Below are 25,232 nucleotides of genomic sequence, written 5' to 3'. Positions count from 1 at the left end.
TGTGATTTCACAGGACAGTTTATTGAATGAAGAATATTTTCTGTGAGTGGTTTTAGTTCACTAAACAGAGAATGTTGGTGAATTTGAGACGTCATTGCAAAATATAGGCCAAAGTAGACGATATGGAAAAATTCTCTCTCTCTCCACTATAATCACTTCTTATGCTATTTAAGCCTGAAATTTGTGTTTTCAGTGGGTTTTCAATTCACTGCAGTTTTGGGCTTTATAAATAAATCCAGATCATGCTGTGTTTTCAATATGCGCAGTAAAAATATTTCCAATTAACTAACCTTGTGATTTTCTCTATTTTTTATAAAAGCTCTGTTGAACATATTTTAAAATGATTAACACTGTGCAACGGCAATATTTAAAGTGCAATATGGTGGTATATGGACACTTGCTGGTGACAGAACTGGAGAGATTTTCACATTTTTTAAGGAAAAGGGGGGGGGGGAGAGGGGTCAAATGCCCCATAAATTATGGAGTATCCTTCACCACTTCCCCCACCACCCTGATTTTCTTTGGATCACATGCTGATGTACAGATGTGCTGGAACATGTTTACTCCATAACAGAACATACTGTGGTTTTATGTACTGAGCTTTAATGGTTTTAATACAAACTCTATACCATTACCCTGTATAGAGTTTGGAATATAATTGGTGAAGTATTGCCATCAAATAGAAGTATTATTCATTAATATATGTACACTGAGTTTGCTGGGGCACACTTCTAATGCATTTGTGTTTTATTGGTTATTTAGATGTCAACTAATACTGTGTTGGCAAAAAGTGTGTGTGGGGGGAGGGGGGGGGGGATTTTGGTATTTTTTGTTGATATGTAAACAATGTGTTCAAACAGGTCCTATAGAATCCCCAAAAATTAATCAATAAGAAATCGTAGGAAAAAAATGCAGATTTATTGAAGTCAAAAAAGAAAATACATATGGGGTTGAGAAAGCACCCGGAGTGATGCGAAACGCGTCCAGGGCTTCTCTAATCTTTCTTTAGGGTCGGCTTATTTGGTGGTCTCTACCCTGTACAGCAGTTGCGAGTGGCAGGTTTTGGACTTTTTATACTTTGTTCACTCACAGCCCTTTATTTTATTTTATTTTTTAATTTTCCCATGCTTGGACCAATACAGCATACACGAGGACTGCTGTTCTAGTATCTTGCCATATGTATTTTCTTTTTTGACTTCAATAAATGTGCTTTTTTTCTATGATTTCTTCCTGATGTATTTTTGGGGATTCCAAACATGTCCTGTGTGAAGTGTCGTTTGATCACTGGGAGGATTCCAGCACCGAGAAGGTAACCCTGTTATTGCACCTATTGAACTGCTAGAAGTATGATTAAAACCAGTATATCCATGCTTTTTTCATTTTGGAGTTGCGGCTACATGCTTTTTGTGAGTGAGGGAATGTTTTCACTTATTTTTCTGCCTCTATACTACTAGGTCCTATAGCAACCTGCACGCTACTATTGCAAATCACATACTGTATATATAGCATCTCCTTTCTAGCCCATCGCTACCTGGTGGTTCTTTAATACATTCCATGTTTCGCAGTTCTTTATCCCTACATCCTTGACTATTTGCTCCTTATTTGTTTGTATTTATTTGCCCTTTTATTGCTGCCATCTCTGACTTGGTTTGATTCCTGTTTCAGTCCTAATTCACTTCGTACAGATCCATGTCAAGGCCTTCTGTAAGCACACGTTTTGGGGTTAAAGGGACTCTCCAGTGCAAAAAAAAAAAAAAAAAAGTTTTCCTGGCACTGCAGGTCTCCTCTCTCTCCCTCCCACCCCCCATCCCAAGTTGCTGAAGGGGTTAAAACCCCTTCAGTGACTTACCTGTACCCAGCGCCAATGTCCCTCGGTGCTGGGTCAGGGTCCGCCCACGATCCTCCCCCGCCGACGTAATTCGGTGGGGAGGCCTATTGAGCATGCGCGGCCACCAGCGGGGGGACCTAATGCGCACGCGCATTAGACCTCCCCATAAGAAAGCATTAAATAATGCTTTCCTATGGGGATTTCAGCGACGCTGGAGGTCCTCACATAGTGTGAGGACGTCCAGCGACGTTATAGCACACTTTTCATGTGCTACAAACATGGAAGAGACCTCTAGTGGCTGTCTAGTAGACAGCCAATAGAGGTGGAGTTAACCCTGCAAGGTAAATATTGCAGTTTGGGGGGCGGAGCCTAACCGCCGTGCTGGACGGACATGCTAAAAATCAGCTCCTAACAAACCAGACATAATAAGGGGCATAAACCCCGAAATTCAGCAAGCTCACCCACCAGAAGGCACGAGCAGTATAGGGGGAACCCGGGGGCACCAGAAGACACCAAAATCGAGATATACACTACCCGAGAACCCGCAACAAGCAAACAAGGCCTGTCTGTGGCCGAGCCGAGGAGAGGCGGCCGCTCTCCTGGACGGTAAAACCACGAACGGACCCCTCGGTGCACGGGCCTCCTACCCCTCCCCCCCCTCCAGGGACCAGCGGGGGTTAACCCGGTCCACACAGGGTGACTGGAGCAATCAGCCAAGACCATACCTTGCACCCAAACGCGAGACACAGAGAAACAGCCCGCACAAGGCGCACCTAAGATGGCGGCTGACAACACAGCACCCAAGAGCAAGCTGCCTATACAGAGCCCACAGCAAGACACCTTGCAGCGCTTGGAGGTGATTTTCAACCGCTTCTGGGACAAACTTAAAGAGCGTCACTGAGCAACCATACCCGACCTGCATGACCTACCAACAACGGGTAAGAGGAGTCGCAGGCAGCGGGAGGTGAGGGGAAATCCCCCGGGCGCAACATCACCACGCTCACCCACCCATACCTTACCTGACCCACACGGGCTGCAGGCCACAGAGGAGACCACCCGGAAGAATCGCCCACACACACGGAGGCATAAGCGGCCCAAGAGACTGCAGACTAACAGACCCTCCATCAGAAGTGCTGCACCCCACCGACTAGAGACACTCGCTCTCTTCCCTCCGTGTGACCTCGGACCCAGCTCCAGCAAGAATCCGCCAACAGCAACTACCCTTTATGCACCGCATGCAAGCTCCCATGACCTCGAGAGGTTGGGCATTGAATGAACTGTTTCAGGGACTACAGTTCGTAAGCTGCAGCTCAGAGATGCCAATATTAATAAGCGTCACTTTCCCTTGTCCACTGCACAACCCTGCTTTAGCATGTATACCTATAGTAAACCTAACCTATGCTGTAGCTTCTAGCGTATAAGCAATAACTTCCCATGTTCAGCAATAAGCTCTAGGGCAGCCTAGTCAAACGGGTTATCAATCCTGTTATTAGTACTACTCAATGACCCACCTCGGTTATGGCTTCAGATTAGTTGTGCATTAGTTTTATCTCTATATGTCGAAACCCACGTAATCCACTCACCTAAGACATGCATAAGACCCTACATAGCCTAGTATTACCCTCGCTAATCGCATAACTGATCTGCACTCGCCACTGAGACTAAGCAACCTATTGTGAAGCCTGTTTATTTTGACTTTGTTCAGCTTTCAGATGCCATAGTCTAGTACTAGCCTGTATTTAAATAATCTGCAAATGAATAATCGCTTTATCCTAACTTGACGTAACTTTACTATTCTTAACATAAAATGAGGCTAACAAATATTTAGAGATGATATGTACTGCATTGTATTTCTCCCGACTTGTATGAAACTTTATCGTCTCCCCTCTTACATTCTGTACCCTCAAAATTTTATGCCTCAAAAAAAAAAAAAAAAAAAAAAAAAAAAAAAAGGTTATGAAAACTGCAATAATTACACTTGGAAGGTTAAGGGTAGTGACAGTTGACACCCAGACCACTCCAATGGGCAGAAGTGGTGTGGGTGCCTTTAAGCTTGGAGGGAGCTAAGGCTATGAGCCAGTTCTGTTCCCAGTTGCAGTATCCAGGTTTCTTTTTTCCATTGTTCCAAAATATACTTTGCTGTATGACTCTCAGCGTTATTCTCTGCGAGCAAACTGAGAAATAATTGATTGAATAATTAAAATGGTCCCGAGGGTTCGGTATCACTGCAATCAGCAGATTATAATTAATTTGGAGAAAAACCACCATTCAGAATGGAATTTAATCATCTAGTTTTACAATTGTAATCTGAAACAAATCTTCGGCATTGTGCTGCGGTAATAAAACGGAGCGACCCAATCCATAATGTCTGTTATCAGCATCTTTCACAATAAAGACATTTCCTTTCTTTATCTTTCTGGAAATGCTTTTTATGCGGTAATTGAATCTGAAATAGAAACCTGGACTTGTTACCATGGTACAAACTACTCAATGAAATGTAAGTCCTTTAAATCACATTGCCTTTTGTAAACACCAGGTTGGATTTCAAGTTCTACAGGGAGAAAAGCTGGCTATGTAACCCTGACCCTGTACTTAGAAGAAGACCTGAATTGAAGAGATCACACAAACATGGACCTCTTCCAATAAACTGTGACTGTGCCCTATTCAAATATAAATTAGATTTCTGGAGACCCCATCGCTCCCACCCCACACCCCTTTGTCTTTTTGCTCTCAGGTTGTAACCTCTTGAAAATATTTTATTTTCTAATTAATTCCTGACTTTATCCAAATAAGATTAAAGGAACACTATAGTCACCTAAATTACTTTAGCTGAATAAAGCAGTTTTAGTGTATAGATCATTCCCCTGCAATTTCACTGCTCAATTTACTGTCATTTAGGAGTTCAATCACTTTGTTTCTGTTTATGCAGCCCTAGCCACACCTCCCCTGGTTATGATTGACAGAACCTGCATGAAAAACAAAAACTGGTTTCACTTTCAAACAGATGTAACTTACTTTAAAAGTTTTTATCTCCTGCACTGTAAATACAGGAGGCTCTTGCAGGGTATTGAGCAGTGATGCTGCAGGGGCATGTTCCATACACCAAAACTGCTTCATTAAGCTAAAGTTGTTCAGGTGACTATAGTGTCCCTTTAAAAGGGATATTGTAACGGCTTCATGTTGTTGAAGTTAAAGGATCATTATAGGGTCAGGAACACAAACATGTATTCCGGACCCTATAGTGTTAACACCATCTACCCCCCCTGGGCCCCTCATGCCTCCATAAAAATAGTAAAAATCTTACTGTATTCAAGCCTGAAGCTGTAGATCTGCATGCTGTCAGCCTAAAAAAAAAAAGCAGTCTGATGACATCATCAGAAGTGGTAGCCTGATCCAATCACAATGCTTCCCCATAGGATTGTCTGAGACTGACAAGGAGGCAGATCAGGGGCAGAGCCAGCATGATTCAAACACAGTCCTGGCCAATTAGAATCTCCTCATAGAGATTCATTGATTCAATTCATCTCTATGAGGAAAGTTCAGTGTCTGCATGCAGAGGGAGGAGATACTGAATGTTTGGATGTATTTTAGACAGCCATGACCAAGGAAGGATCTCTAACAGCCATCTGAGGAGTGGCCAGTGAAGTTATCATTAGGCTGTAATGTAAACACTGCATTTTCTCTGAAATGACAGTGTTTACAGTAAAAAGCCTGAATGTAATGATTCTACTCACCAGAACAAATTCAATAAACTATAGTTGTTCTGGTGACTATAGTGTCCCTTTAAGTGTTTGGAGCCCTGTAGCACTGTTGTCCTGTTCAACCTCCATTTTACTGCAAAATGAAAGTCCTCAGCAGCCTAGCTCCTCTGCACTGCTCAGGCTTATGGGGACATAGTAGCCTGAGCCGTAACAAGTAGCAGAGGCGGCTCTCTAATTAGGTGGCCGCCTAAACTACCTGTGGGCAGACTGTCGGGTCTCGGTCAGTGACTGAGGACCCGACACCAGGAGGGGGCCCGGCGGTTTGCCCGGTATGAGGCACGGCCAGCCATCGCAGTTAGCAGAGCTGCAGACCATGTGTCTTAGGAGAACTGGCCAATCAGAGCGTTGCAGCGGGTTACCACAGCAACGCTCTGATGGTCTCACGAGATTACATGGTAGACCAGAAGTAATGGCCACCGGACTACCAGGGAATAAATCAAGATAGGTTCTCTCTCACATCTCCCCCCTCACCATCAATCCCCCTCCTTCTCACATCCCCCCCTCCTTTACACAGAACACACTTCAAGCAGCTACCCCATACACATAGGGTCTGACAAAAACACAAACATGCTCACAGAGACACATACACACACACGGATACTCTGTCAGACACACTCAGGTAAACTGTGCATCAATGTGTATGTGTGACACTTGTTAGTGGGGCCTCATGTTTGAGTTTCGCCTAAGGCCTCACAAAGTCTAGAGCCACCTCTGACAAGTCGCTGTAATTGGCTGAGTGTTAGTTGACTGTCGATCACAGCTACAAATTTATGATATGAATTAGTATGGCTAAAAGGAAGTGTGAAATCTCTGCCTTGGCTACACCTCCAGTGGAGGCCAGGAACTCTCAATGTTAAACAGAGGTACAGTACTGGGGGACTCCAGTTACTATTACCAATTCAATGTGAGTAAATTGTTATATTGCCTGCAGTGTCTCAACATTAGGTCTTCTACACATGAGTGAATCAGTGCTTTCCAATGGGGATATTGAAGATGCTGGAAGCCCTCATGCAAAGACTAAGGACATTCAGCATCATTTCATGGAGTTAAACTGTGTAAATGCAGTAACCACCTCTAGTGGCGGTCATAACAGCACTATAAACATTGCACCGTTTTACATTGCAAGGTTAAGCTGAGAGGACACTGCACCCAGACCACGTTAATGAGATCAGGTTGCAACTGTAGATCATTTGTGGGCTAACAGTTTTCCTAATTGAAGTTCTGCCTTTTTTTTTTATTTAACAAATTACACATTATGCAGTGCCATACACTGGACAGGTGGACTAACTAGTAATTGTTACAGTTAAGACCTGTGACTTACAGGAACAAGAGATGGCGATGGCCCTGCTTTAAAGGACCACTCTAGGCACCCAGACCACTTCAGCTTAATGAAGTGGTCTGGGTGCCAGGTCCAGCTAGGTTTAACCCATTTTTTGTAAACATAGCAGTTTCAGAGAAACTGCTATGTTTATAAATTGGTTAAGCCTTCCCCCTAATCCTCTAGTGGCTGTCTCATTGACAGCCGCTAGAGGCGCTTGCGTGATTCTCACTGTGAAAATCAGTGAGAGCACGCAAGCATCCATAGAAAAGCATTGTAAATGCTTTCCTATGCGACCGGCTAAATGCACGGGCAGCTCTTGCCGCACGTGTGCATTCAGCAGACGGGGCGGAGAGGAGGAGGAGAGCTCCCTGCCCAGCGCTGGAAAAAGGTAAGTGTTACCCCTTTCCAGAGCCGGGCAGGAGGGGGGCACCGTCAGGGCACTCTAGTGCCAGGAAAACGAGTATGTTTTCCTGGCACTAGAGTGGTCCTTTAACAAGCTTTGAATATGTGTTTCACCTACTGATCAAATGTGCCAGGGCCCATCTCCTCATCAGAATAATAGGAGACCCAACGCCTTGGTAGTCTGCAGCTCTTTGGCAAGTGAAATTTGATATAGGAAATTGCAGCATTAAACAAACACTAAAGGCACCCACACCACTTCATCTGATTGGTGTGGGCAGGGTGCAGTGTCCCCCATCCCCCTAATAATGCAGCTGAAAATACATGGTTTTAAAGAAACTGCAATGTTTCTATTGCATGGTTAATACTGCCTCTAGTGGCTGTGTAACAGACTACTAGAAGCACTTCCTGCTGTTTAACTCCATGAAACAACCCTGGAGCATTAGGTTGCCCCTCACAAAGTTGTCAGAGGGGAAGATTGAGCCATCCTTGATTGACTTAGTCAATGAGATTTTGCAAAGTTAGGTCCATGTTAACTAGAGGTGACAATCCAAAATTGCCACAAAATTATATGAAGAAACTACACAGCAACCTTCACAGAGGCATCAGTTTGTACAAGATGTGGAACTGGCCATTTTGAGTCTTTTCACAGTTAACATGTACGTTGCTTTTGTGTGGGGACATCCATATATTGTATCCCAACTCCTGGGACGACCCTACACGTTTTCCCATAAATTCTCTAAAGATAGCAATATTCTATATGCATACATTATGGTTGTGGGAAAATTAGACAGCCACTAGAGGAGGACTTAACCCTGCATGTAAATATTGCAAATTACACTTTCAGGGTTAAGGGTAGTGGGAGTTGGCACCCAGACCACTCCAATGGGCAGAAATGGTCTGGGTGCCTGGAGTGTCCCTTTAATATATGCAGCATAGGATCTGGTGCCCATAGCAATCAGTACTGAAGAGGCAGGACACTGCCTTAGATTAATACTATAAGACAGTCAGCAAAAGACTTGTCTTGCTGTAATTATTCGCTAGGCAAGTCACTATGTTGTCCCCCACTACCATGAATACACGATAGGTAGATCTACTATTTAGTTGGAAATACAAATATTTAACTCTTAAATGGCACTAGACACCAAAATAACTGAAGTAGTTTTAGTTTACAGATCGTGCCTCGCAAAGCGATATCTAATGGTTAAATTAAATAGACAGTGCTATAAAGGATGTTAAGCGTTTCTGACCAGCCACCCATTAAAGTTCAAAGAGTTTTGAAAAGCAGATTAATGTAGGACAGATCTTTAAGAGTACTTGTGCATGAGAGTGCAGATCTATGTACGATCAAGCCTTTCGTGCAGGAAAAGCATACCTGTCCAGTTTCTTTAGGTACACCCACACATGTTTAAGAAAGTTAAAGGCGACTACAATTGGGATTTTAATCATTATCTCCTTTCATCAGTGAATCCATTAATGATCGAATAATAAAGCCCAGGCAGAAAACGTGATGTCAATATATTTATTTGTATTGAGACTCCCATAGAAAATAGAAGAGTGCCCAGTTTAGCTGTCTGCAGCAACTTTCTCCTGAGCTCGGAGGAAGCTGGCTTTCTTCTGAGCAATGCGGTCTTTCCTCTGTTCCACAGACAATTTGGCACGATTCCACCTGGAAATCAAAAAGATTGTTAATTTTAACAGATACACAAAATCTTTGTGGCACATCACTAACGGAACCAATTTAACTCGCAGCATTGGCGGTGTGGCTGGCACAGAGTAAGTCTGCTGGGGAAGGTCACAGGTTCATGTGGCCCTGAAAATTGCATTCAAGACTGTTCCCCAATAACTGAGGGGTGGAAAGATTACACTGCTGGCTTGCCAAAATGAACGCACAAGCCTTTTATTTGAAACCAAATAAAAAAAAATCTATATCAACAGAATTGTAGTCAAAAAGGGTTTTGTTTTTTTAAATTTAATTTCATTAATAAATGAACTTTGTGTTGCATATCATTTTGTAGAAGTACTGAGAGACCATTTTTCACCCACAAGCAGGGGTTTGGGAGGATGTGTATTAAGGAGCTGAATATAAAAGCTGGATGAAGAGACCGTAATAACAGACCACCATAAGTGAAGCAAAGCATGGGTTATAATGCTTGGAATGTCATATTCGGATCATATATACCGTATATACTCGAGTATAAGCCGAGTTTTTCAGCACATTTTTTGTGCTGAAAAACCCCAACTCGGCTTATACTCGAGTCAATTGTCTGTATTATGGCAATTTGCATTGCCATAATACAGACTGTGGGCTGTGGGGGCTGCAGAGAGATGTTACTTACCTTTCCTGCAGCTCCTGTCAGCTCTCTCCTCCTCCGCCGGTCCGTTCAGCTCTTCTGTCAGCTCACAGTGTAAATCTCGCGAGAGCCGCGGCTCTTGCGAGATTTACACTGGGAGCTGACCGAGGTGCTGAACGGACCGGCGGAGGAGGAGAGAGCTGACAGGAGCTGCAGGAAAGGTAAGTAACATCTCTCTGCAGCCCCCACAGCCCCCTCCTACACAGTGCCCATCCACTGGACCACCAGGGAAGGAGAGCCCCCCTCCCTGGCCAGCTAGCAAGCAGGGAGGGGGGACGAAAAAAATGTATATATATTAATAATAAAAAAAATAAAAATAAAAAAATAATAAAATAAAAATAATAAAATAAAAAATAATAATAAAATAAAAAAATAATAATAATAAAAAAATGTAATGAAGCAAAAAAATATTAAATTAAAAAATAAAAATGCCCACCCCCCACCAAGGCTCTGCATCACACACTGCATTCATACACACACACACACACTGCATTCATACGCGCACACACACTGCATTCATACGCACACACACACTGCATTCATACGCACACACACACTGCATTCATACGCACACACACTGCATTCATACGCACACACACTGCATTCATACGCACACACACTGCATTCATACGCACACACACTGCATTCATACGCACACACACTGCATTCATTCACACACACACTGCATTCATTCACACACACACTGCATTCATTCACACACACACTGCATTCATTCACACACACACTGCATTCATTCACACACACACTGCATTCATTCACACACACACTGCATTCTCTCACACACACACTGCATTCTCTCACACACACACAGCATTCTCTCACACACACACAGCATTCTCATACACACACACTGCACTCATACACACACTGCACTCATACACACACTGCACTCATACACACACTGCACTCATACACACACTGCACTCATACACACACTGCACTCATACACACACACTGCACTCATACACACACACTGCACTCATACACACACACTGCACTCATACACACACACTGCACTCATACACACACACTGCACTCATACACACACACTGCACTCATACACACACACTGCACTCATATACACACACTGCACTCATATACACACACTGCACTCATATACACACTGCACTCATACACACTGCACTCATATACACACTGCATTCTCATACACACACACTGCATTCATTATATACACACACTAAATAAATATTCAATTAATATAATTTTTTAAGGATCTAATTTTATTTAGAAATTTACCAGCAGCTGCTGCATTTCCCACCCTAGTCTTATACTCGAGTCAATAAGTTTTCCCAGTTTTTGGGGGTAAAATTAGGGGCCTCGGCTTATATTCGGGTCGGCTTATACTCGAGTATATACGGTAGTTACATAGTTACATAGCTGAAAAGAGACTTGCGTCCTTCAAGTTCAGCCTTCCTCACATATGCTTTTGCGGTTGATCCAAAAGAAGGCAAAAAACCCAGTCTGTAGCGCTTACAATTTTGCAACAAACTAGGAAAAAAATTCCTTCTTGACCCCAAAATAGCAGTCAGATGTCTCCTTGGATCAAGCAGCTATTACCCCACTAATTAGAAATTATATCCCTAAAAAGGATGCAACAAGCATGATGCAAGAACCCATCTTCATTTCTGCGTGAAGTAGGATTTACATAAACTGCACATTTCCAATAAATCCCCATTATTGGAAGCCTACAGCAATGGTATTTCAGTGAATGGGCGAACAAGGTGTAATTTACAGATTGTATTTGGAGATGGCCATGGAGAAGCAGCAGGTTCTGAGAACTACATGTAGAAACACCGATATACTGCCAACACTATAGTGTTACAGGGCTTTCACACTACACAGCCATTAGCTATACCTCCACACCAAGAATTAAACCCACTAGCAATAATGTCACAAAAAACACATCAAATACAGAAATAAAGACACACCTCTTCTTTTTAACTTCTCTCGGGGGCTTCTTTTCGTGCACTGGATTTTCTCGGATGGATGCATGTGCTTTCTTGTACAAGTCCTCAACCTGTTAGAAACAGCCATAGATGTCTTAGCAGGTTTTTATACTCATTACTTTATAAAATATTTTACCAGGAAAGATACATTGAGATTTCTCACGTTTTCAAGTATGTCCTGGTTCCACAAAACATTGCATTGATCCAATAGGATACAATCCAATATACTATACTTGTCAATTTTTTGTAATATCACATAATAGATGTTAAAGCTGGTTTCATGTTATGCTGCCACTGCATCTTGACAGATTCACAGAATGTCTAGATTAACTCTGGAGACCCCGCATTAACATACGAGGCAGTCTACTTCTTGTAAATAAAAATAAACCCCTTGAGAATCTGTTATCTTTTGCAATTATCCCAACGTGGTCCCTGAAGACATCAAGGCAGTGTGCTATATTCAGCTTGTTTGGCAGCAATTGTGCCAATTTAGCATTTGAGGTGTATACATTGCACCATAAAACTGGTAGTATTCCATTCCAAAATACAATATTTGTTGTATGACTTGTTTAACCCTTCATAGAAGAGCGGCTAGGTTTTATTAATATCTACACTGGTACTGAAAGGTATACTATAGTGCTAGGAATACAAAGTTTTGGACTACATCTCCCTTGATGCTTTGCTAGAATTATGGCCATAAGAGCATTAAGGGAGATGTAGTTCAAAACATCTGGAGGGCCGCAGATTGCTCACCCCTTATCTAGAGGAATTTCCATGAGACTTTCGTCACTCAAAACATTTTAACCCATAATGTCAAATGCATGTGTGTAGATTTAAAAAAAAGAAATACATTCTTGAAGTTTTCATGTAGAAGACTACAAAATGTAAAAAATGTGTGTACTCGTGATCCTTTTTCAGTGATTATCTCATGCCATTACATTGCCATGTGCATGGTTTTCAAATCTATGTGTTTGCCTTTTCCTCAATAAAAGGCCATTAAACACAAGCTGTAAAAGCAAACACTCAAATAGCTACCTAGAAAAGGGGTAAATATCATTAAGAAAGCGGCAACATAGTCCGCAGGGCATTACAATTAAAGGATAAGTTATACATGAAAACCGCGCTAATCAAGCAATCTTGCAATAAGTACACTACAAATGCGTGCCAATGTTTAAATTTAGTCTGAAACTGCTATATCAGCCCACCTAAAAACACTGCATATAGATCACTCCCCCCTTCCAACAAAAGGCCTTACCTGGTCATGGGTGATGCCGTTCTTAATGTATCGTGAGAACTGTTTTTTGTAGGCGTCCTCATCTTCCTCTATCAGAAGATGCATGTACTCAGCTACATTCTGGCCCAGAATGTGCTTGCGGTGAACCTCGGCGTTGAACTCTTTGCTTTCAGAGTCGTAGCCAGGAAAACGCTTCGTACTAAGAAGAAAAAAAAAGTAAACTCAACAATCCTGTAGCCCCTGTGTGAATGATTCTTCCGCATTCACTCATACACTTAACATTTTTACTGCCTGCAACTCTGCTCCACCAACCAAGAGAATGAGGCTGCTATCAGTCCCGTCTTGAAACAATAGGGTTACATCAAAAGCAAACCGAGGACCAACTACAGTATGCTCAGACACTAGGGATCATCATCTAGCAGCTGAACACCATTCAGAAAACTAGTTCAACGTGCAAGTTTATTATTATTATTTTTTTTTTTTTTTTTAACAGTTTTTATTTATAAAAAGGCAGCCAGCTCAGTTTGTCAGTTATGTCTTCAATTCTTAATTCTTGGAAAGAATAACTTTTAATGTGCCATCTCAAAAACAAATAAATTAAAAAAAAAAAATTGTCTGACACACACTCAGATAGAAAGTCAATTGGACCACCCCAGTACTGCTAAAAAGTAAAGCAGGGGAATTAATGCATAGTATGGCAGACCATGTGGTATTAACATGTCCATGGGATCCACGTGCAGCACTGAGACAGCATTTAGGCAGAATAAAGGACTGATTGCACAGCTGTCCAGTTTCTAATTTTAAGTTTCCAGTCAGAGCAGGACTGGGGTGCACACTGCTATTCAGGCGGTTGAGCAGCCCCCACATAGTGATAAATACACATTTCAGTTTTTGGGTGAAGTCCCTCTGGTATGCCTGGTAGTTTAACAATTAGGGCATCCTGGCACCAAGCCTATTTGTGGTTAAGATAATGCCAAGTTGTATTGGTTTTAGAAAGACTTAAAAAGGGCTTGGGTACCCACTCCACATCCAGCTTCTCCTGCCAGGTGCCTTTACTGAACTAAGCTGGTAATCCAGGATCCCACTCATTGGAAGAGAACTGTCCCTGTATAGTCCTGCAAAGCTCAATGAAGCTAAACTTACACACAGATGTATTAAAGATTATAAACAAGATTTCTAACCTATGAGGAATGGACAAGCCTCCATCCACAGCCCCCTTCAGAGCACCAAAGACTCTGTTTCCAGTGGTGGTTCGTGTGAGACCAGCATCCAAGTAGCAAGTGAAGGCGCCAGGTTGACCATCAATGCTCTCCACGTTGTATTCGTCGCCAGTTACTTCCACCTGACCCTCGTAGACCTTGTCAAGGCCGAATTTGTTAAGGAGCTAGAAGAGGCAAAGATTAGCAAGATTGTTATAATTGCTCAAGCCAATTTTAGCCTTCTATTACAGCAAATAGACAGTTATAAAGGATCCCATAACTAGGAGGACATTTCCCCACTCAATTCTCTGCTCCAACACAGTTTTCTCAGATTGATAGCCAGCCATCACAGCACAATACAACATGAAGGGGAAGAGAGAACTGAACATCAATATGCATAGTGGTCAGCCTCCCCACAAGAAAATGCAGAAAAAAAAAAAAATCCGTTTAATAATGGAAATTTTTTTGTAAACCAGACTTATTCCAGTATCAGAATATTTAGACCACGGGAAGAATAAATAAATCAACCTATTTGATTATAACTTCCATTCCTGATATAGGTATAGATCTCACATTGAATCGGCATGTGTGTAGGTGAGACAGACAGAAGGGGGGAGATATGGGGGGGGGGGGGGGGGGCATGGCAAATAATTTGAGGCCCTGCAAGCAGCAAAGAACTTCATATTGTAAGCCCTGATATGACCTCAGAACCTGGAACCATAAGGACAATTTGCAACTGCAGGTGCTTAATGCACATTTCCTGTGATAGTCAACCTATATTCTGGCTAATCATCAAAGGGAATTTAGTGCCTGCATTAACCATGTTCAGAACTGGCCTAGCACAGAGTTGAAGAAAGCGAACATTTTGACCATGTATCTGATCAGTAAAGCCACATAAACCAGAAAATTTAATAAAATTCAGAGAACTTCTATTTGACCCATCTACCGATTCACAAAGAAAGCTAGAGCAAAGAAATAAGGGCTTAAAAGTGAATCACTGCTCAGTCTAGTGGTTTCTGGAAAATCTATAGGCTCTGACAAGTCCTACATTCCACAAGGAGAAACCACATGGCATTTACCTGTGATGGCAAGTCTGCAAAGCCCTGATCTACCAGCTAGTTTCAGCTCATGAGGTAGAGACAAACTCCACAAAACTCCTCATATAGTGACAGTGCTGCTTTAAACAGCTGAATTTAGTTAAGTGGAAATAATTAGATCCAAGCACTCCGTGCTCAAAAAGGCATATTTATTGGGATCACAGACTCTTAAACTTGAGGAAGACCCATCTGGGTTGAAAGTCAGAACATTGCTGCTGGTTACACAGTGTTATGCCCTTTTGAGAATTGGAGTGCCCGGACCTTTTCCCCATTTGTATCCTACATGGAGTTTGTGCTAGCACATGGCCCGGTTGCACCTAATGTATTGATCAGTTGAATGAGATTATTTCTTGGTATTTTACTGCTACAGTCTGAGTAGACTGCATAATTTGCAAAGACCCGACTCCAAGATCACAGCTGGGCATCCGGTGGCCAAGAGGGGCAGGGAAAGGCAAGTTCTACTTGCCTTAAACTATTCCTGCAAAGTGCTGCCTTTCGCTTATGGCAGGTCCTCTTCTGCTCTTGGCACTTTTAGCTGCAAAAAGCTGATGGCACTAATGTTCTCTCACACGTGCAGAGGTGTATGTAATATCCGGTGAGATCCTCCATAGACAGAGCTAATTTCCCTGCAGCAGGGGGAAATAGACACGTCTAGACTGCGATAACATAATCCAGCGTCAAAAAGTGCCAGGTGGAAAAAAAATTGAGACAATTAGTCCCTACTTTGTCTCAGTATATCTTGACTTTGTTGGAATTTCAGTGAATTTCCAATACCGCCAATATGAGTATTTCAGAAAAATATCTTTACGAAATACTAATTTTGCAGGTGTGGGTGGCCGATTTAAGGTTATGTTCATATAGTGTCTATGTATTATACTAGTTTATAAACTAGACTATCCTGTTTACACCACTGAATTGACTAGTCTTGACTTCAAAAATTGGGCCGTAATGTTTTACTTCTACAGAGATAGAAATAAACCATATCCTAGTTATCTACAGTGAATAATAACTGCCACATACACAAAACTAGAGTGAAATTCTGGAATAGTTATAAAAAAAATAAAAAATAAAACACAACAAGGGACAATATCCAAGGGCAGTAAAATAGTCTTGCAACAAGTATCAGATACAAACTACTTTGATGCACACTAAATAAACCTAACAGATTGTTGTTGAATAATTGATTTAAAAGAAAATGCACTCCCCTCAAAAAAATAAAAACAAAAATACATCTTGGATAATGCCAGAGAGACACGGAGGAAAAATCATTGTGCAGCGTATGGAAGAACAAACTGTGAAGATTAGTAGGAAAAGCAGCCCAGAACTGTAGGATCTGACCATATCAGTCAGCATGCTTACATACCCTGCGAGCCAGCAGCAGGCCTGTGCAATAAGCTGCAGCATAATTTGTCAGGCCGCATTTGATGCCGTATTTAGGAAGCTCATGAGAATAAGCAGCACAAACAATCATGTCTCCTTCGATTCTGGCGTATGCAATCTGTAAGAGAAGAGAAAACAGAATATTAAATCAGAAGTAATAATATAGCTTATGGTATGTTTAGGTCACACTAAACATAAACAATCATCTCTGAAAGTCAATGAGTTTGGCACATGCTACCAATAGCTAAATGAATAATAAACCACAGAATTTTATCTGAAAAATTGCATTAGGGCTGTTCACAAAACTCAACACAAACAAAACTAGGACTAGCAGGGTTATTTACAAAAGTGAGAATTTAAATAGAATTTCATTTTTAAGACCAATATATCTGAATAGGAAAAAAAATAAATCAAGTCTATGCTGCCAGTTCAGCTACTTTGGCATGAAAGTTGAAATTTTAATCCACTTTGCATTTTCACTTAAAAGGACATTCCAGGCACCAGAACAACTTCTAGTGCCAGGATGCCCCTTAAGGCACTCTTACCTCAAGTTTTGTCTACAGTGGCGGTGCCCATTCCCCCAGGCGTTATCCGGCTTCTGAATGTTCAAATTTAAGATGCGTGGGGTGCCACTGATTGGTTGAGAGCAGTCAGCTGATTCTCTCAGCTGACTCCTCCCATTTAATAAACTGGCTTGGTGAAAAAAAAAAAAAAACTTTTTCAAGCCAGTTTAGTGAATGGACAATCACTGATTGGCAGAGATCCTCAGCTGACCGCTCTCAGCCAAATAGCTGCACCCCCGCCAGGCTGAATGCTGCATGGTGGGGAGTGCACATAACCGCTGGAGGCAACTTTGGGGATAAACCATTCTAGAACAGAAGACACTATAATAAATCATTTCACTGACCAGTTTATCAAACAAGGACTTTATTCTTTGTTGCCATAAAATTATGGGCCTTTGTTACTTTCAACAAAGCTCAAAGAAATCAGTTTTACAAATGAGTTGTATGTTTTGACGTGTAACTAACGGTTTATCTGGCTACCTCAATACTATACCATGGATTCCTAGACAGGGCACTTCCACAGAATGCTACAATGTAGAATTCACATGCTGCGTGAAGGAACTTTATAGTAAGAAAGCAGTACTAGTGTATTATTTTACCTTTTGCAATAGATGAGTGCTATTCACGGATTTACATGTCAGCCTTAAAAGACACTATTCACTGCAATAGATAACCACAACCTGAACACTTAATGAATGTTGCCTTCTCTTCCGTGACATCATGGGGGAGGGGGAGCCGCGATGACCCAATCCAATTCTCAGATAAAAACCCTTGGCAAGTGCCATGCGCACATCAAAGCATTGGATTAACACTTTCCTATGGGGGCTTATGTGTCACGTGACAGAGCCTCCAGTGGCTGTTAGTGTAAAAGCCTCTGGAGGTATGTTTAGCCCTTCAAGGTAAACCCTGTCACTAGTAGGGAAAAACAAAACCCACACACCTTACCATCTCAGTAAAGAGTACTTTAGTGTTCGCTTAAAGTCACCAGAACCACTGCCTAATGTATTGGTTCTGGTGTATAGCGCCCGTCACTGCATGCATGCAACGTAAACACTGTCTTTTCACTCAGACAGCCACTAGAGGCGTTTCCTATATCAGTGCTGCACTGAACGCAGCACAGATATTCAGTGTCTTTGCACTCTGCATGAAGACACTGAACACTGCCGACAGATGCATTGATACAATGCATCTCTATGGGGAGATGCGGATTGGTGCAGCACAACATTTTACCATGTTTAGCCTCACAGTCCTTTCCTTTGGGAAGGTACTGGACTGGCTGAGATCACCAAGATTGATATCCTCAGCCGTGGAGTCAGGGGCCAGCCACAGCATTATCAGCACAGCAATGGAGAAAAGGTAGACTATCCTTTATCTCCAATCTGACGGCAAGCTAAAATGGCACTCCAGCACTATAGGGTTATGTATACGTGTTTGTATTCCTTACCCTAAAATGTTCCTTCAAAAGGAAAACTCCAAGCACCTAAAGCATTTCAGTTGGCTTTCCAGGTAAATCTGCACTTATTAAAGTGCTAAATTGCAGGCTCCCAGATGAGACAGCTCAATGTAACTACACCCAGCTGTGTTATCGAGAGTCCCTTTAATTCTAACCCAGGCATTCCCTGGTGCACAGTTTTAACTGCAGATTTATTTTGACATTACTTTTGCCCCTCTCCACAGCTCTAATTTGCTTTAGTAGACAGTAAAGTCTCAGAACTTCTCAGAGTGCCACTTCAGACGCATTAATATGCGAGAATCCATACATTTTGACAAAGTAATTGGAGCAAATTGTAAAAACTGCCAAAACCCTCATCCACTCATGGATATGCAATGAGTTATTTAGAAGCAAATTAACTGTTAAGATTCTGGAGTAAAATACATTGAACACTCATGGCTCTAATCACTGGGATTCCATACATCCTTAGGGGGACTATCGGAACCCAGACCACTTTCTCTCATTAAAGTGGTCTCGGTCCACTATCCCTGTCTTCTCCCCCCCCCCCCTTGTCCTGTAATGTTCTACATTGCCGTTTTAGAAAAACTGCAATGCTTATATTGCAGTACTAAGACTGCCACTAGCGGCTGTCTACCAAATAGACACTAGAGGCGCTTCTTGGAGTTTTGCATGAAAATGACCAGCGTCATAGAAAAGCATTGAGGTAATGCTTTCCTATGATGAAGTCTTAACGCACACGCAGCAAGCGCTTTAGGTCCCCCATCAGAGGAAACAGACTGCGACCAACACATCTTTGTATTCCCAATACTAAAGTAATTGTTTAAGAGGTTTAAAGTCGTACAGTTAAACGATTCAGGAGAAAACTGGATCCACTTCGATAAATATGTGCTAGTTTACTTTTAAATTAAAGGTTAAATTATCAACAAATCAAGCACTAGCATATTTGCTATATTAATCCACACCAGGCACTTATCAGTTTTCACTATAAGTCAAGGCAGGAACAGACCCTTGAGGTTTGTTGCTTACATCTGTATTTCATTATTCCCATTGTACAGCGCAATGGAATTTGTTGGCGCTATATAAATAATAAAATAATAATAATTAGCATCTAGGGTAACAACAAAAGAGGAATGAAGGCGCTTTCACTGTGCCACAATCCCAGAATGCAACATGCTTCCTCATGTTCCATTTCAATATGACAGCAAGTGATAGACATATGGATAGCGTACACTTTATGGTTATAATTATAAAATATAATTATTTTCATTCCTAAAGCTTTTTGCATTGACAACCATGTAGCAGTATCTGTTAGTGCCCCTATGCTATTAGAATTCAAGCTTGTCGAGACCTTGTCTCTCGCAGAGAGGGGAGCTTCCAGTACATAGACACATGCTGATCACAGCAATCTTCCTGCTCAGTGCTGGTTAAAGACAGAATATGTTGAGTTCTGGGAAGCATTTCTCTACACTTGCCATCCCAGAAAGTAAAATCACAAAGCTCATTAACTGGAAGACAGTTTAACCCATTTTAAAAACTTCTAAAAAAAGTAAAGCATCGGCCTGATGTGCATCTCAACTTTTAAATGCCATCCACCATGATGTCCGTCCACATGCTTCTTACCTGGCAGATGATGTCTCTGTTGGTGACACGCACAATCATCCTGTATTTAGGAGTATTGTACTTATTCTTATCCTGGATGACCAATCGTTTGCGAGCATAGTAATCGGTCTTGCCCTCTAGAATAAGGGATGAGAGAGTGTTTGGATTTGCACATGCAAACAATTTAAAGTTTTAAAACATATACACACACCACATCTTTAGAGACCAAAATCCCTCACCTCTCCTTCTGCGAAACTTGACTTGGTATCTCTTGAAGTAGGCCTTGTTTTTAACAACTTTTACGAACCCCTAACAAAAAAAACAAAAAAGTTACAGAGACTTGACATCAAAAAGTGGTTAATTAAAAAGACTCACCAATATACGGCAAGCTTCCTACAAATAGAGCACATGGCACTAAGCTCAATAATTCTAGCTTATAGCATTGACATACGGGTCGCTCATCGACCACTGACCTAAAGTTAGGACCAAAAAAAAGATTATATATCCCATCCTATAACACTACTCCTGTTAGACACCAACATGATCGATAGGGAACAAACAGACCACCCATCTTAATGATTTACAGTACAGGAAGTTGCAAAAAAATGATTTTCTATAAAAAAAAATAAAGCATTAATTTCACTGATAATTGTTCTAGAATGACTGATTTTATGTAGAAATAGAACATAGGTGAATATAAGACATAAATAAAAACACACAGTATTATTCAATGGATCACTGATCTCACACAAACACTGTCATTTCTTTATAAATAAGAATGTTATGGTTTCCCCCAGAAGCCCCTCATGCAGTGCCAGTAGCCTGTATCAGCAGGCAGCCTGTGTGATCCTCCAGGAAGGAGCAGGCCGGCCGACCAGCCAGCCAGAGCCTGCAGCAGCCATTAGGCCACGCTGGAAGGAACGGCTCAGCCTCAGACACTTTCACAATCCACCACCATCCGGACTGCAATCCGCCTGCCACCGGCCGTAACGCGGTGTGCGCGGTGCAGGGGGAGATGGGACACTGATTGGCGGTGATATTGCCCCCGGTTACTGACCATTTCGCCGTGTTTTGTCCCGTTGAGTATAGGACCGGAGAGTCACAGCGCAAACGTAAGGGCGCTGGAGCGCTGGGAAAAGGCCGTACGCAGTGCGCATGCGCGGTAAGTAGGCAGCGGCCGAGCCGAGAGGAATCATAGGTGAAATAAGAAGACACCCCTGTGACAGTGGAGGAAGCAACAAATAAGGATGCTGCCACCACGTGGTGGGAGGATTCATTTTAACCTTCTTTTTGACTTTATTTTATTATACTTTTTTTTTTTGTTAATTCACTAAATTTTGAATTAAAGTGATCTGAAAACCAAACTGCAAATTTCAAGCTAATAGAGCCAAGCTGTTACCACAGCCCAGTTGAAGAATTTATCTAGATCAGCAATTTTTGTACTTTATTTAATTCTTTTTTTTTTTTTACAATCCTTTAAGTGCAGGCAAGTCAGTACAACACAGACGGGTTTTATTAGTAAATGTCAGGACAGTGTTCGTACAATCCTGTAGGTTTTACAGTATATTTTAATGATAAGTAGACTCGTTACATTTGCTTATATTAGTGAGCTGTGAATTCACTGTATGGCAGTGAGCTATGACTGCTGAAAATTACAAAGCCGTTGTGTTAAATTTGATCCCTAAGAAAGACAAGAAAAATAACAAAACAAAAGTGGAAGGCAGGGAAGAACCTCTAGTAAGGTTTGGTAAAGTTATACTATGAGTGACGTACAGGCGTTAGCTAGCACAGGCCCTTTTACCAGTCAGAATGTAGACTGCACACAGGCCCCCTTTATTACCAGAGATAGTAGTCAACTAAACTACAAACATAAGACTAATAATTAAATAATACATTACTGTAAATTAAACCCACACTTCAAGCATCACAACTTCTACAGCACGGTGTAGTGTTTATGGTACCATGGAGTACCCCGGCACCCACCCAGAGCAGGTATCCAAACTGTTTGAGTAAGATTTGAGAAGTAACTGGGTTTCGCCGGGTGCCAGGCACCGCTGTCTGTGGAGCTAGACGCTCTTGTAAGGAGCTTTCATTAGTTCCACTGAGATAATCCCTACTGTGTTGGGCTGATTCATTGAATTAAGGCGTCAGCTGAGCACTCTCAGCCAGTGAGCTAACACCTGCAGTGCACAGAGTTCATGGCTGCACAAGTGGTGGTTCCCAGTGTCCGGCCATCTAATCTTGTGCAGCTGGTAGCTCTCCACTAACAGTTTGACTACTGACCCTGGAAGTGTGCCATAACCTCTACAGAGGGAAAGAAAGAGAAGAAACGGATTGCACTTTGGGCATATATAGACTATGCTATTATGTAATTGTTTACTGTGTATACCTATTATTATAGATATAGCGCCAACAAATTCCGCAGCGCTGTACAACGGGATGAAGACTGGTTAATATATTTTCTTTGCCGCTGTATGGAGATTAAAAATCAATTAAGTCATTATAGTATCTGGAGGTCCTGGGGATCATCTAACCTTACGCTCAGCCCCCTCTGACTCCTTCTACAATGCCTTTCCCTTGGACCCCAGTGTTGATCTCAGCCTATCACTGGCCGCTCACTAAAATAAATAATTTAGAAAGCTCCTGACACTTCACCTGGCAGAACCCAGTCATTAATGTACTTATGTGCATCCTCCATAGACCCAATTTCAAAATACCCGTTTCCTATAGCTGTCATTAGCAACAGCTGTGAGAATTGACAAAGCGTTCCGGCAGATGATCCACCTTTTGCCAAAATTTGTGAATTTCAGTCTTGGTTCCCCCGGCAACTCCAAGCTTCCAGATAGCCTCCATGTTACTGAGGCAGTACGGGGGTGTCAAACAGGGCGTGGCTTCTGACAGGCACCCTATTTAAAGACAGAACAGCTGGGCTATCATTGCAACCATTGCTCAGTTATTCTGTGAACTCTTGGCTACCTCATATAATGTTTATCTTGATATTCGACTGTTGGCGTTTGTTGCCACTCCTGAACCTTTACTGCCTGGGTTTATGAACCCATGGGCTTATCTTGACCTTGCCTTTGCATGGCCCTTTCTGTATTGTTTGCCTTGGACACTTTCACCATTTATTCACCTCACTGAGTACTGCCAAACTTCAAGCCTGACAGTTACAGCACCCCATTCATGGCCCCGGCAGAGCGTGCATCTAATAATGTGCTCGTCTTACAGTTTCTGTGATTAGTCTTCTTGGTGGACACCAAGGAAGAAACCCGATATGGAGGGTCAGGAGCCTGAATCTGGAGTACCGCACTAGAATTGGGACAGTTGTGGCTCGGGAGTTCGACTGATAGTTCTAAAATAGTTTGACTACTTACAATTGGGGGAGGGAGGGTTACCAGTTGCCAGGCACTCCTAGCACCACAACCACTTCAGTGCATAGTGGAGACCATGCCGAGGTAGGCAGGCCTGGGTGCCATGTTTTAACCCAGCAGCTGAAAACTTTGTTGTTATGCAGGATTGGCAATGTTAATCTGCCTCTATTTTCTCTCATACTGAACAGAAGGGACAGCTCATTGACCAAGAGCATCAGTAGTGGTTATGGTGCTTGAAATGTTCCCTTAATACACTTTTTTTTTTTTAATTCTTTATTTTATTTGTGCAATGTTATAACACATCAGCCTTACAATGCCACAACAGCTAGGGTAGGCAGTTATTCAGACATAGTGTTACTACAATAGTTAGGCATTAGATACTGCACAGTTTTTATATGTATTATTGTCGCTTGTCTATTAGTTTCACCAGTTCTGCTTATCAGAAAAATTGTGGTACAAGGTTAGGTCAAACAATATATCATGAAATAACATAAAGTTAATTCTAGAGATTGTAACGTTACTAATCTGGCTAGCAGTGCTAACGCAGCTTGGTTGAGCATTCATACTGACATAGTGTTATGTTTGCTAGACATTAAATGTTACTGCATATTTACATGCATATTGTGCACTTTTTATGTTAAGTAGTTTTGTTAAAGCTTAAGCAAAATTTGAGTTATGAATAATGTATAACATTGCTTAATTAAATAGCGTTACCGAAGAGTATTAATCATGCTTAGACAGTAGACAAACAGGGTTAAATTCCCACTGGAGCTGCAATGTCTTTGAGACCTGTTGGGCTTGTGACAAGGGGTGCAATAAAAGGAAATTAAAAGGAAAACAGATATGGCAAGACTAGTATATATGCCCCTGCGCTACCTGTTCTGGCACTCAAGGGTTAAAGGGCGGAGCCCCGTGAAAGTATAGGATGAGTTAGACTTAATGGCAGGGATGTCAACTGAAGCAGTGCTAAGGGCGCTGTCATAATGGTATTGTGGTCAAAGCATATATATCAGACATAAAGTAAAGAGCAGAAGTTGTCCCTGTGATTGTCCTTGTATGCCAGGAGGACATCATATATTGTGGGTACCGCAAGTGTCATTTGCGTGGTGCGAGTGTTAACAACGGCTACTCAAGCCTCGTGGCTCTCATGTCTTGGACAGCCCACACAAATCCATCATTCACAGCTTCACCCGATTCCCCCCGCCGGGTGGCCCATGGTGCAGGCAGAGATTTTGCTAGGGGGGGCACTGGGGCGGCATTGTGAGAGGGTATCCTCCCAAAACTGGGCCCTTGTGGTGTCTAGTGCCTCAGTTTTGCACGCCTGATGGCTCAGAGTGCCCAAGTCCTTCTTGTGTGGGTTGTAATGATGGGTCCCCTTCCGAGTAACGGTGGGTGGGCGCTGGTATGGTGTTGTTGAGCCCTGGTTGTTTTTTGGCCCAGGTGGGTACAAGGGTGGAGGGGCGGGCATTTGCTTACCCTCGGTGTCCGGCAGGGGCCCGCTCTCTCCACGTGGTTCAGCTTGATGGATAGCAGTTGTTGAGAAGCTAAAGCTGCTGCTCGTGCTTCCAATTTCGCCCAGAAGCTGGTAAATATCGCCTCCAGTCTCTCCAGGGAGCGCTCAACAGAGAAACTGTGGCCAGTGCTGGTCGGTAGTTCAGTCGACTTTGCTGGAGGATGTGTGTCTG

General features: G+C 42.3%; 1 protein-coding gene and 1 non-coding gene across 2 annotated transcripts; both read right to left on the bottom strand.

Annotated features, from left to right (window-relative positions):
• Positions 1–8,815: 8,815 nt before the first annotated feature.
• On the bottom strand, positions 8,816–21,343 carry RPL5 (ribosomal protein L5). The gene is made up of 8 exons (XM_063428394.1): positions 21,234–21,343; positions 20,416–20,485; positions 20,198–20,313; positions 16,545–16,679; positions 14,067–14,269; positions 12,907–13,084; positions 11,634–11,722; positions 8,816–8,978 (listed from the first exon to the last, which is right to left on the bottom strand). The coding sequence occupies exons 1-8, from the start codon at positions 21,234–21,236 to the stop codon at positions 8,876–8,878; spliced, it is 897 nt and encodes a 298-aa protein (XP_063284464.1). The 5' UTR covers positions 21,237–21,343; the 3' UTR covers positions 8,816–8,875.
• Positions 13,210–13,305, bottom strand: LOC134569991 (small nucleolar RNA SNORD21). The gene has a single exon (XR_010084646.1). It is a non-coding gene; the product is annotated as a small nucleolar RNA SNORD21 (small nucleolar RNA).
• Positions 21,344–25,232: the final 3,889 nt, after the last annotated feature.

The sequence above is a fragment of the Pelobates fuscus genome, chromosome 7 (genome assembly GCF_036172605.1).
Source record: "Pelobates fuscus isolate aPelFus1 chromosome 7, aPelFus1.pri, whole genome shotgun sequence".
NCBI lineage: Eukaryota > Metazoa > Chordata > Amphibia > Anura > Pelobatidae > Pelobates > Pelobates fuscus.
This window is presented reverse-complemented; position numbering and strand designations above follow the sequence as displayed.

Coding starts and splice junctions, on each gene's coding strand:
- RPL5 (XM_063428394.1), bottom strand. Junction 20,314..20,415: donor CAAGTTTCGCAGAAGGAGAG/GTGAGGGATTTT, acceptor CCCTTATTCTAG/AGGGCAAGACCGATTACTAT. Junction 8,979..11,633: donor AGAGAAGTTAAAAAGAAGAG/GTGTGTCTTTAT, acceptor TTTGATTTCCAG/GTGGAATCGTGCCAAATTGT.